At 48.6% G+C, this 13,068-nt stretch overlaps 1 protein-coding gene across 1 annotated transcript in view; it reads left to right on the top strand.

The window, feature by feature from the left end:
• Positions 1-2,445: 2,445 nt before the first annotated feature.
• The window catches only part of Il23r (interleukin 23 receptor), a 43,850-nt gene continuing 33,227 nt past the window's right edge, over positions 2,446-13,068 (top strand). Inside the window, exons 1-3 of the mRNA XM_005385277.2 lie at positions 2,446-2,681; positions 3,556-3,654; positions 6,260-6,556. Coding sequence (XP_005385334.2) covers positions 2,609-2,681; positions 3,556-3,654; positions 6,260-6,556 — 469 coding nt within the window. The 5' untranslated portion in view covers positions 2,446-2,608. The remainder of the gene's footprint in view (positions 2,682-3,555; positions 3,655-6,259; positions 6,557-13,068) is intronic.

Raw genomic sequence — 13,068 nt, 5'->3', positions numbered from 1 at the left:
TTTTTTTTTTTTTTGGTACCAGGAATTGAACTCATGACCTTGTGCTTGCCAGGCAGGCACTGTGATGCTGAGCTATATCCCTGCCCCTTTATTTCTTCTTGAGACACAATAGGGAGGCCGTGATTCCCCCACCAAGGTTTTACATTCCTAGGACAGGGGTCTCCAGCTCTTGGGTGCACGGCAGGTGAGCAGCCAGCAAGCAAAGCTTCATCTGTGTTTACACCGGCTCCCCATGGCTCCCATCGCTGCCTCTGCACTCTGCCTGCTCTGCTGAGCAAGGCCAGTGCCAGATTCTCACAGGAACTCGAACCCTACGTGAACTTGAGTATGCGTTTCGTGCCACCTCCTCTTGCTGTGTGGAAACACTGTCTCCTTGAAACTGGTTCCCAGTACCAACAAGGCTGGGATGGCAGCTACTGGATAAGTATGCTGCAACCTCCAACTGCCTTCTCAGCTTGTAAATACCTTCCCTGAAACCATGAACACCCAGCTGGAGCACTCTGCCGCCTTCCTGGGAAGGCAGTAGTGAGCCCTCGACCACCTCTTGGGAGCTGAGTGCAGCTGGACCCAAGGCACAAGCAGGTCACCCAGCCCAGTGAGGACCTTGCCAGGAGCAGAAAACCGGTAAGAGGTAAGTGGAACTCTGGGGTGGTGTGTAGGAGCTAGCTATGCCCAGCACACTGCCAAAACCCCCCTGTAAAGCACAGTGTGTGACTCCTTTCAGAGAGCCCCTGGGGGGCCCTCACCTGCCCAGGTGCTGTCTCTAATTTCAAGTACCAGCCCTAATAAAAGTGTCCTGCTATTGCTACCGCCTCTTCGTGATTTTTACCTCGAACTAAGCAAAAGGCCTGGAGCTCCTGGCCAGTGTCGCCGTATTTAACCTCCGACCAGCGTGGGTGCTGCCCACGCGCCCGTCTTGGATTTCTTCCTGTTCTTTATGTCAGCATTTCCTGCTCCCAGCCACGGCGCCACTCTCCGGTCACTCTGAGTAGACCTCCCGGTGTAGAGCTTCATTCAGCTCAAGTGTCCCTCCCGAGTTTACCGGTATCCACAGGGACCTGCAGGACAGCCGTCGCGGGACAGGCTGTGAACCCTGCAGAAAACCTGCTCCTCGTGCAGCCTCACCCAGAGGAAGTCCTGCCAGTCCTGCCGCCGAACCCAAGCAAGTCAGACGGAGACGAAGAACGCAGGACCTCGCATGTGGAACATGAAAAGGCTGACTTCGTAGAAACGGAGAGTACAGTGATGGTTTCTAGGTAAAGCCAGCCTGGGAACAGGAGATGTTGCTCAAAAGGCACAAATTTTCAGTTATGGGATGAGTCAGTTCGGGATCGAACACACAGCATGGTGACAGTGGCTACAACATGGAGTTAGGCCCTAAAGTGCGCTTGTATGTTCTCACCACAAAACAGAACAAACAAACAAAGCAGCACAACACATCTATGTGAGGTGAGGTACGTGTGAAAGCTGTCTGGCTCTGGTAGGATCGTTTCACACAATGCGGGACACAAATTCTGTAAAAATACAGAGTCTTACCTGTCAATTTTATTTCCAAGCTGAAAAAGTTCAATAAAGAAACAGATTATAATTAGTACCAATGTTGGTTACAAATTAAAACCATAGTTTTTTTATCTCAAAAATTATGACCAATGAAGTGTGTATATGTGTGCTATTTCTTTTTTTTGGTTTTGGTTTTTCTCTGGTACCAGGAACCGAATTCACGACGTTGCGCTTGCCAGGCAGGCGCTTTTGCCACTGAGCTAAATCCCCAGCCCCCCCCCCCTTTTTTTTTTTTTTTTTTTTTTGGTTTTTCTCCTGTACCGGGAACCGAACTCACGACCTTGCGCTTGCCAGGCAGGCGCTTTGCCGCTGAGCTAAATCCCCAGCCCTGTGTGCTATTTCTTGATGAGAAAAATAGGGTCTCACTGTGTAGTTCAGGCTGGCCTTGAACTCACTATGGAGCCCAGCTGGGCTTGAACTTGCAGTGACCCTTCTGTCCCAGCCTCCCAAGTGCTGGAATAATAGGCATGCACCACTACACCCAGCTATTGATCTGTTTACTTACTGTATTTATATTTATAGCATTAAAGAGTGAGCCCCGATTTCACTGAGCTACGTTCCTAGCTCTGTTTTATTTTTTACTTTGTACTTTGAGATAGAGTCTTACCAAGTCACTAAGTACCCCAGGTTGAGCTCAGATTTGTGACCCTCCTGCCTCAGCCTTCCCAGAGTGCTGGGATTTCAGGCAGGAACCCCTACATGTGGCTGAGACCATTGTAAAGTAAGCTGAGGGAAAAAAGTACGACAGACCAGCTCACTTTCAGCAGTCTGGGTTTTCCCAAGTGACAAGACAGCCAGTCATTTAGAAATGGGCACTTTGAGTTCCTCTCAAGGCTCAGAAATGTAGGTCAGGGCTCTGCTGACAGGTAGTGAGCTCCAGGGACCTCAGAGCTGCAGACCTGAGGCGCCCGTTGCTGGTGAGAGGGAGGACAGGTACAGGGACCGCAGTCACCCAGCACTTCAGGGCAGGCGCGGCTCCCACTGGGACCCAGGGGACCGGTGGCTTCCTCTTCTCCGTCCTCACGGTCGTGTCAGACGGTGGTGGCAGATGGCAGCCGGGCCTGGAGTTCTGTTTGGTGTCCGGTCACTTTTCATTATTGCTTTTGCATCTCTTGCATCAGGTGAGTAGCTGACTTCTAACTAGGAATATCCAGGCTCGTGTTACCTCTTATCTACAGAGGGAAGATCTTATTGCCCCTGAATTGTGAGAAGGATGGAAATTCCTAAGCCACACGCATGCTTGTTCTTGAAAATGTGACCAGATGGTCTGTGCTCTTTGATGAGCTCCGGCGTGTGCTGAGGTTCTTTTCTGTGAAAGATTCGGGGTTTACTGAACAGATGGAAACATAGTAGGTGAAGAACAGGGACTGTCGAGGAACAGAGTTATTCAGTGATGTGAGTGACTGGGGAACTGAATAACGTAGCTCCGGTTATAGATGGGTACCAGTGTTGCTGGCATTTCTGCGCCGTTTCTTTGTCCTCAGACGACGGGCTCTGTAAATTTCCCTGGTCACAGTGCACATGCCTTTGTCTCTCTTTGTATATCCTTTTTCTCTGGGATTTCTGAAAAGTTGGCTTTTTCCAAGTTTTGCTCACCAAAAGCTGATATGTTCGGGGCAGGACTGATGCATAACTCTGGTCGGGGAAAGAATTCATCGTCAGAAGTCAGAGCAGAAAGAGGCGCTGACCGAGAAGACAGCCCAAGTGAGGAGCGCTGCTCTTAACAAGGGGCAGATGTCCCGCTAAAGAAAGCTGGCGATCTTTGCGGGCGTAGGACTCCATTCTTTTGCTTGACCGCGTCTGCCTCTTTCTGTGCCTCCTCACAGACCGTGACCTTCCCCCGCCCGGTTCCCTGCCGCGCTTTCTCTCTCCCCTTCCCTCTCCCGCCTTAATGACCAAGTGTTCCCATCAAAGCCAGTAACTGTCAGGAAAGGCGTACTGGTCTTTATCACTTCGTGAAAGTACAATGTAAACATTTTTGTGATCTTTTTCCAGAAAAGAAAGGCTTTTTCCTGCCTTCGGGCATGAATCAGGTGGCGATTCAGCTGGAGGTGTTGATAACCCTTTATGTTCTCTTCTCCTGGTGCCACGGAGGTAAAGTATTTTGCATACCTATCTCTACCTTTTGTTCAACAAGTGAGACATTGACTGGTTATAACTTTCAAGGTATTATGCTAGGATCGCTGAAGGATATAAAAAGAACTCAACTGGGAAACTATGTGTACATAAAAATTATATGAGACAGCTGGGCGTGGCGGTGCAAGCCTGTATCCCAGCACTCAGGAGGCTGAGGCAGGAGCGTTGCTGAAGGTCCGGGCCAGCCTGGGCTACATAGTGAGTTCAAAGTTAGCCTGCACTGCACAGCGAGACCCTGTCTCAAACCCACCCACACTCAAAAAAAAAAAAAAAAAATTACATGAGATGAAATAACAATGGTTGAGCCTTCCCCCAAATGCAGGCTTGCTTTCTCAGATATTCCTCTTGGACCGCGGTGGAACATTTATTGCTTGAGTTGGTGTGTTCTATCTGGGGCTGTTGTAACTGCCCCAAAGGCCCGAGTTTCACTCAGCCCATGACCCAAGTGCTGACGGTGACCGTGCCGGCTCTGCACTGCCTGTCCGTGATCCCTGCCACCTCCTGCAGGGCCCCAAGGTGCTGTGACGATTCCCGTCTGACGCTGTTCCGCAGACCAGAGTCCTGTGTGGTGAGGAACCCGGGACGGGCATGGAAGGGCAGCGCCAGAAGCTGAGGCCGGGCAGCAGTGGACTTTTCGTTATTATTGAGTTGCACTGGAATTCAGGTCCTGGGAGACAAACCGCACCAAGGCGAGGTTCTAGACCTGGGGTGACGTTTCACAGAGTGACAGAAAGGGCCTCGTGGACAGGCTCCGGGGCCAGGGTGTTGGAGCTGTCGCTGTGGCTCCATCCTCAGGTTCAGGACAAATGCAGGGGTGATTTGGGGTCTGCTCGAGCCAGGTGACAGCTGTCCCGGAAGCTGTAGAGGAAAGAAAGCACCTGCCCTTTCCTGGCTTCCAGAAATAGGAGGAGAGCAAGCAGCACTTCCACTCACACACTCAGGTAGAGGGCTCCCAGGACACAGTGTTAGGGGCTGTCGAGTGTGCCCGGGGAATTACTTTATACAGTGTCCACTCTGTTACCTTTCTTATCATCCAAGCTACATTTTCCCAAGTTTTCCAGCGTGATTCTGTTACTCGTTTTCAGCAACTTTTCAGAAATATGTTTAGCATTTCTCTAAGCCAACTAATATTCCCTCTAAAAGGGAAATTATCATTTTTGGATGATTTTCTCCTGTAATCTGATTTCTATTGATCATTGACCTTGTTTTGCCATTTTCTGAAAGAATATAGATTTAATTCACACCTGAATGTCATGAAGCTCAGTGGTCCAGTGTTTCTGCAGTTCTTTCTTCTATTTTTGAAAACCAGGACATTTGACCAGATCCAGATTCTACTACTTTTGATTTTTCTAGATATTCTCAAGAATTCTGTGATAGCATTCACACGTATCTTATGCTGGAGATGTGATTTGTCTAAATTTGAATTGTCGAATTCATTTGAAGTATCTAGATATTTTCTTAAATCTTCCTTTTAATGTCTTCCTTTTATCATTATGTCAACATTTCAATATTTATAATGTGTATAGAAGTTTTAACTACACAAATGGAAGGAGGCAATTACATTTATATTATGTAACAAGTTGATTGTTTAAGCTTTGAGTTCCAAGTATAAGAGCCTTTTTAAGTCAAGTACTGACATTTAATATCATTGCCTTTATAAAGATTTTTTAATACTAATATTTCTAGGAAATGCCTATAATAAATTTCACAGAATTTCTAGTATAAATTTCATTTATTATTGAATTGCATTGTCATTTGAGTTTATAAATATGACTTTTTCTTTTTTACTAGAGATCAAACCCAGGGCTTTATTCATTCAGGGCAAATGGTCTACCAGTGATCTATATTCCCAGCCCAGTGACTTTGTATTATTTGTTTTTATTTATGGAGTAATACATCTATTTGAAAATGCATTCAATTGAAAAATGAAAAATTAACAGATTCCCTTTAATATCTTAATTTTTCCCCCTTCAGTTCACCTGCTTATTTACTTCTTTCCATCACTGAGCCTATATTAAATATATTTTTTTGCAATTTGCTTTTTAATTTAACAGTATACATTCTGAACATTTTCGGCACTGTCAAATTAATGAAGAATTTTATGTGGTGATTGAGCACTGGGTTTTTGTCATTTGCATGAGTATTGTTTTATTCATTATATTCATAAGTGTGTGAGAAAAGTAGATCTGATCTTTAAAAGCAAAGAAAGAAGCAGAGATTGGCTGTGTTTCTGAGGACTAGGGTCTGGATTCGCTAGTGCCCAATATTCTTCCTGACCTTACCTGTGAAATGCGGCTTAGCTTCCCAGCGCGTCAGCTACCCTACGCTAACGTAGGAGAGTTCATAATTTTTGCTCTTTAGACAGTGAGGAAAGATTGAAAGCTGGCTTCTCGCCTATCGTGTAGCTGCACAGGAGTAGACACAGGATAAAAACACACTAAGGATGCACAGTTATAAATTCTCTTCAGTAGAAACCTCTTAATATAAAAGAAAAAATTTTAAATGCACCAGCATCTGTTGTAATATTTCCACGGACATTTTTATTTTATTTGTTTGTTTCCAGGAATTACAAATATAAACTGCTCTGGCAGCATCTGGGTGGAACCACCCACCATCTTTAAAATGGGCACGAACATCTCTGTATACTGCCAAGCAGCCGGTAAGAACTGCCAGCCAAGGAGCCTTTATTTGTGTAAAAATGGCGTCACCGAAAGATTTCGCATGTCCAGGATTAACAGAACAACAGCTCGACACTGGCTCCGGAACTTTCGGGAGCCGCACGCCTCCGTGTTCTGCACTGCGGCGTGTCTCGGACGGTTGCAGGAGACGCTGGTATGCGGACAGGACATTTTTTCTGGATGTAAGTGTTGGGTGGGGCGTGTTGCAAAGGCAAAGAAATGCCGGTCACGGTGAGCTAGCTGTCGTTCCGGTCCTTCCGGGGTGTGAAGTCAGACTGACACAGCTCAGGTCTCGGACTGGTTTCCTGCAGGGGCTGTAGCACAGGCGGGGGCTCTGGGGGACGAGCTGGAGGCATCTGAACAGTGCACGGGTGCTCTCCGGGGACAGCCAGTGGCCACACCCAGTGCACATGGGGGTCCCGGGGGTCTCTCCAAAGGCAGCCAATAATATTGTCTAATGTGAACTCCAAATTTTAAAATATAGTGAATCCATTAAAAGAAGAAGAAAAAGAAGAACAAGATTTTTACTACTAGCTTGGCCAGACAGGGCCTAGGAAGCCAGCACTCTCAGATTTAAAATGTTCCTCTTTTCATTTTTTTCCCTTATACTTTTTGTTTGTTTATTTTCCATAATAATGTCATTCACTGTGAAGCAGATTGCACTGAGAGATTTTTTTTTTTTTCAGAGAGGGTCTCTCTACTTAGTTCAGGCTGGACTTGGACTCACTATGTAGCTCACACTAGCCTCGAACTCATGGTGATCCTCCTGCCTCAGCTTCCTGAATGCTAGGATTATAGGCACGCACCCAGCTATTGAGAGATTTTTGTGATCAAGATTCAGAGAAAGTTGTAAAACTAGCTGTGTTCTTGTTGTGCTCTTTTTTACTAGTTGAGTAGCTGTGGGCAAGTTTTTAACCCGTCAGCGCCCCAATTGTTTGCCTGCCGAATGCAGACAATTATATGGCTGTGTTAGGTACTGAACCTCAATAATTTATTTAAATACATTTTACAAACTGTAAGTACGTCAATGCCTAAATCCTTAAAAATGCCTCCTTTTGACAAAATGTAGAGAGGTTCTCAAACGATCCTTTAATGGAAATTCCATAGTCTGCTGCAACTACAGTTTGGTACTGTAATTATTAAGAGAAAATTAGTTCAGCTGATCTGTGGGGTAAGTGGTTGTGTGCTCATGGTATTCTGAAAAGTTGACGTTCCTATCCTCACATGCGCTGACTTGTATAATGATGTACATAGTTAGGACTCAGTTCTACTGTAAAGATCGATTAGTCAAAGGATCTATTTTAATCTGTTTAAATTGTTTTAATCGAGGGATCCATCCTCTACAGCACCTACGCCCATTTTCAACAACACACAAAGGGCTTTGCATCTGTCCCAGGCTCCCTTCTTCCATGCTTTGTGTTTTCAAGACAGGGTCTCGCTGTGCAGTTCAGGCTGGCCTGGAACTCCCAGCAATCCTCCTGCCTCAGCCTCTCGAGAGCTGAGATGACAGATGTGGGCCACCATGCCCAGCCCTTCATGCTTTTGAGAATCAAATCTGAGTTCTTCCTTCTTCCTCACTTCCAGCTTAGCTACAAGAGCCGGGTCAGGGACCCCACGACGCTGGCTACGCTGATGTCCCGTGAGGTCTTTGTCTTACCTGCCTCTGTGCCTTTCAAAGAGAGAATTTAGGGAAAGGTGAATTGGGGAAGAGAGTACAGGTCGGGGCGTCAAAGAGTGGCGTTGGTAGACTTCTACTTTCGTGCCTTCACCTTGCCCTAAATTGTGGAACTTCAACCACAGGCTGACTTCTTATCTGATGTGCAGATTCTCCCGCACCTGTCCACATCCTGAGGAAGCAGAGCCCCCTGTCAGCACGAGAGCAGCTCCCTGCGCCCGTGCTGGGTGCAGGGAGGGAGGAGCGGCTGCGCACCTTCTCTGCAGCACGAATAAGTGGCTTCCTGGGTTATAGGCAGAGCTTCGTTGTTCATTGAGCCGGAGAAATAAAAGGATGTGAAATAAATACTCCCCTCCTTCAAAAGATAGCATTCCAGGGGATTTCACTTTTAGGTCACCTTGGCTTTTGTCTAGCTGGGGTGGCATCTCACTGTACAGATGCTTGGTTTATGAAGCTGAGCTGCATCTCACTTTGTAAAATGTGTGAGTGCCTCGCCCGGGTTGATGGAACAGTCCGTTTAGGTAAAGTGGGGACAAGGACACAGAAAAATTACACAATGAGAGAAAGTGTGAAGGGGTTTGCCAGAGCGTTACTTCCAGTCAGCGTCCTGCTACTTCCTGTTACCTCCACGTTACTTCCCGTTGCTTCCTCACAAGGAGAAAACCAAGGGGGATTTTTCGCCCGCCAGGTCAGAGGACAGGCCTCTCTCCCTGGGTGTTGGCGCCTTCTGGCTGCAGGACAGCTGGGCTGTGGGGGGTGTGGCCTGTTTCCTCAAAGCTTCAGGCTGGTCGCGTTGCACTTGGCCCCATCACTCCACTTTGGAGTGGTCTTGCGGGGCGAGGCGGGAGCTCGCTCCTGAACAGCGGCCCCCTACGGAGCGCCCCCTCCTTCCCTGGGCGGTGTCTTTGATCTGACTGCCCCCACAGCCCTCCTGCTGTGGGCTGAGCGCTGTCACCCTGGAGCCTGAGACCAGGTGGTCAGAGGGACCCCTCCCAGAACACCTCAGAGAAGCACTTTCGCTCTCCTCTGGTGGCTGCACAGAAAGAACCCCCTCTTTCCTTCTGGGGGCCCGGGGGCCCGCAGCTCCTCTCGCAGAGCCCTGGTTATGCGTGCAGGATGCTAACCGCGTGAGAGTTTCCTCAGAGCCCCGGATTCAAGCCGAACGTGCTCTCAGGCGCTCCACGCTTAGCCAGCAAGCTTCCTAAGTAAGTGGGTCAGAAAAGCGTTTTGGAGGGGTTTGGTGGCATTCTAGAAATCACAATGCTCTCACTGAGCCACTTTGATGGCAGGATATGGGGCCTGTGTGTTTCAGCAGGTTCGTTTATCACCACCGTTTCGGACAGGATGATTCTAGGCGCTTTCGTAGACTGCAGGGAAATCGTGAAAGATAGAAAATAAGTGAGTCATTACTTTCCCTGAGAAGATATCCAAATGTATTTAAGTTTCTCTACTCTAACCCATAACCTGTGAAATATAAACTATCACAATTTCCACTTTAGGCCATAATCTTAAACATTTCTTAGACCCTTAGTTTGGACAAAATACACACATAGTACAGGAAGTTTGTTCAAACGGGGATCACACCAGTCTCGGGATTAAAACACCTCAAGATACCTTCATTCGTTTAAAAATTCCAGTTAAAATAAACTGTAGGCAGTCGTGTTTCCTCTTACTCATTTATTTCAAATTTTAAGCAACATTGACTTAAAATTTAACCATGTTTTACCTCTTTTAAGTGATTGAAGCAAATTTTTTTAATCCAATAAAAACCCCAGAATACCTATCGTTAAGTATTGGTTTATGAAATTGAGCTGCGTCTCATGTGTAAAATATGTAAGTAAAATATGTAAGTGCTTCACCCGGCTCAACAGAACAGTCCGTTCTGGTAAAGTGGGAACAAGGAGGCAGTGTGTGTTATTACCATGCAGCTAGGCTGCCTGGGTCTTCTCTGTGAAAGGAATTTCAGTGTGGTCTATGCCAAAACATCGTGCCTGCCTTCATTTTTGAGGGGGCTTTTTTGGTTGTTGTTATTTCACTATTATTATTATTATTATTATCATCATCATCATCATTATTATTTTGGTTTTTTGAGACAGGGTCTCACTATGTAGCCCCAGCTGGCCTCAAACTCTCAGCAGTCTCCCTGCCTCAGCCTCCCCAGTGCTGGGATTACAGGTGTGCACAGCCACCCTTGGCCATGGGCCTGCCTTGATGCTTCTTGTCCTTGTCTTATTAACCAAGTCACACAATCATGAAGTTATCTCCACTGAGGGGCTACTGTGCATCTAAAATGTGCTCAGTGCTGGGAAGGCAGAGAAGGGAGAACCACAAGCTTTGCTTTCAAGAGGCTTCTAGTAGAAACTACCCTCAGCTATGCTGAATTAACAAGAGTCCTGTGGTCAGCGAGGGTCCCAGGAATAAAAGAAGGATGGGATTGGCAGCAGAGGGCACAGACTAAGTTTCAGGGTGTCTGTAGGCTCTGACTGTACAGCAGGTTTTAGCTCTTGACTACTGAACAACTTGGCAGAGAGATCTAATGAGTGGGTGCCACCCTCCGAGCCACCGAGCCACTCTTACTCTGCTTCACACTAGCAAAAAATACCGTGCTTCTCGGCTTACATGTCGAGTTCTAGTTGTTGTTTGCAAAGTTAATTAACCACCCGGCATTTATAATCCTGAGCATTCACCGAGCCCAGAATGCTGCAGTGACACAGCCCAAAATGTAGACTTGTATCTTCTGTGATTACCAGCTTAGCAGTGCTTTCTACGTGAAACCACAGGAAAAAATAACTTCCGCACAAGTTATCACAGTAAGTAAGAGATAACATTGCAATCAATGTCCACAATTATCTAAATTTATGTTTCTGACCAGGTGTGATTGCTCATGCCTGTAATTCCAGCATTCTGGGAGGCTGAGGCAGGAAGATTGCAAATCTGAGTCCAATCTGGGCAATTTAGTGACTTAATGAGACACTGTCTCAAAATAAAAATTAAAAAAGGATCAGCCATGTAGCTCAGTGCAAAGACCCAAGGTCCAGTGCCCAGTACTGCAAAAATAAACAAATAAATAAGTAACTAGTTTTTAAAATTGTGTTTCTCCACTGGGCTCCTGCAGGCTCAAGCGAAGCTGGGAGATTTCTTTCTCTCTGCTTCAGACCTGCTTCTCTCTGCACCTTGGTGCTGCAACTCTCCAAAATGTTTCAAAGTACTTCACGTGCTCCTACAGCTGGAAAACAGTTTTTAAATGTAAAATCCATTGGATTCATTGTAGAAAGTTTAAAAAATTTATGGGTGGTGGTGCGTGCCTGTCATCCCGGCACATGGGAGGCTGAGGCAGGAGGACCGCTTCAAGTTCAAGGCCAGCATGGGCTACAAAGTGAGATCAAGGACCGTTTTTACTACATAACGAGACCCTGTCTCAAAAACACCAAAGAAAATAGATCAGCAAAACAACCAAACATCTCCATAAGCCCATAATTTTACCAATTATGTAGTTTCTCCTTAGTGATTGGACTGTCTTTCGAATCTCTCTCTGGCGCTAAACTATTTTGCAACTTTTTTTTAAAATTTTTGATGTATTTTAAGCATCCATCATCATTTAATCCTACCCGGGGTACGAGGTGGTTTCTGACATTTCAGCCACATTGTGCTAGCCAGCTCTCTTCGGATCGCTGTGGCCATTTCGCTGAGGATAGCTCCGCGGTGGGACACCACCGGGGTGTGAAAGCGTCCGCTCACTTGCAGCGCCTGCGATACGCAAGCAGCCCCGGTGCAGGCGGCCCGGGCGCGCTCCACCGCAGCGGTGGGCGATGACCTTGCTAGCTGCTCTTCTAGCACTGTGCACACCCTCTCTCCAGCCCGTGCCCGTGTGACAGAACTCAACGACACCACTGTCATTGTGCTTCTCCATGAGGGCAGCTTCTCATAAGTTTTCATACAAGTAATATTTTGGGTGGGAGATTTGCAGGCGAAATATAAGGGCGTCTCTACTGCAACAGATCTTCGGGTGCAGGTTCAGGCGCGTAAATGTCCGCGTCTCTGTTCTCTGCTCTCGCCCCTCCCCAGGAGTCCTGTGCGCTGAGCAGGCGCGCACCCGGCTCTGTGCCCCTGCTGGGAAGAGCCCGCCGCGGTGGGTGTGCAGACACACAAGAGTCCCGCTGCTCCTCTTAGGTCCTGGTCCGCACTGCTCCCGCCGGTGACTGCTGGCGGCCTGACGCTGCCCCGGTGCCGGCCGAGCGTGTGAGCGGCGTGCTCGGAGTGCTGTCCTGTCCCACCTCTTGGTTTCCCCACCCATGCCGGCTTCATTCTTTGGTTGTTGCTCTGCTTTTGCTTCATTTCTCAGGGACAGGGTCTTGTAGCTCAGGCCCCACTGAGGCCGGGCCCGGGAGGGGAGCCGGGGCGGGCGGGCCCCGTGCGTGGGACAGGAAGGCAGGCCCTTTCCGTCCAGTTCGGTGAGCACCAAACCTTTCACAAAGCCTGCCTGACGCGGCGGAGCGGGTGCTAAAACGCGCAGGGCAGCAGGCTGCGTTCTGCGTGGGTGAAGGGCACAGTGCAAACTCTGCGGCTCCGGCCAGCGGGGCCTCCGCGCCACTGAGCGGCACGCCCGGCCGCGCGGCTGCGGCCTCTGTCGCTGGGCGGTGGCTCCTCCGGGCCCTGCTCTCGGGGGAACCGGGCGGGCTTGTCCCCGTGTGTCCGCTGTGGCCCGCTCACCCAGGCCGGAGCAGGCGTGAGCTTTCCTCCCCCCGGGCTGAGGCCAGCGTCCCCCGTGTGGCTGTCACACTGCGCGGGGGCCGGGGCCCGCTGGAGAGGAGACAGCCCGCCGGGGCTCAGGGAAGAAGGCTCGCTCCCCGCTGCTCCGGCCCCAGAGCCTGAGAGGGGACAGGCTGGAGAGGGGAGGGCCGGGCTCAAGGTCAAGGTCAGGAGTGACTGACAGGACGCAGGGGGCTTTGTGACCAGAGACAGGCCGAGGCCCGAGAGACAGGGACGGACGGAGACGAGCAACCGGGCGGCCGGGAACAG

This window comes from Chinchilla lanigera, unplaced genomic scaffold (assembly GCF_000276665.1).
Source record: "Chinchilla lanigera isolate Chin_1 unplaced genomic scaffold, ChiLan1.0 scaffold00022, whole genome shotgun sequence".
NCBI lineage: Eukaryota > Metazoa > Chordata > Mammalia > Rodentia > Chinchillidae > Chinchilla > Chinchilla lanigera.
Note: the sequence above shows the minus strand (reverse complement) of the source record. Positions and strands in the feature narration are given on the sequence as shown.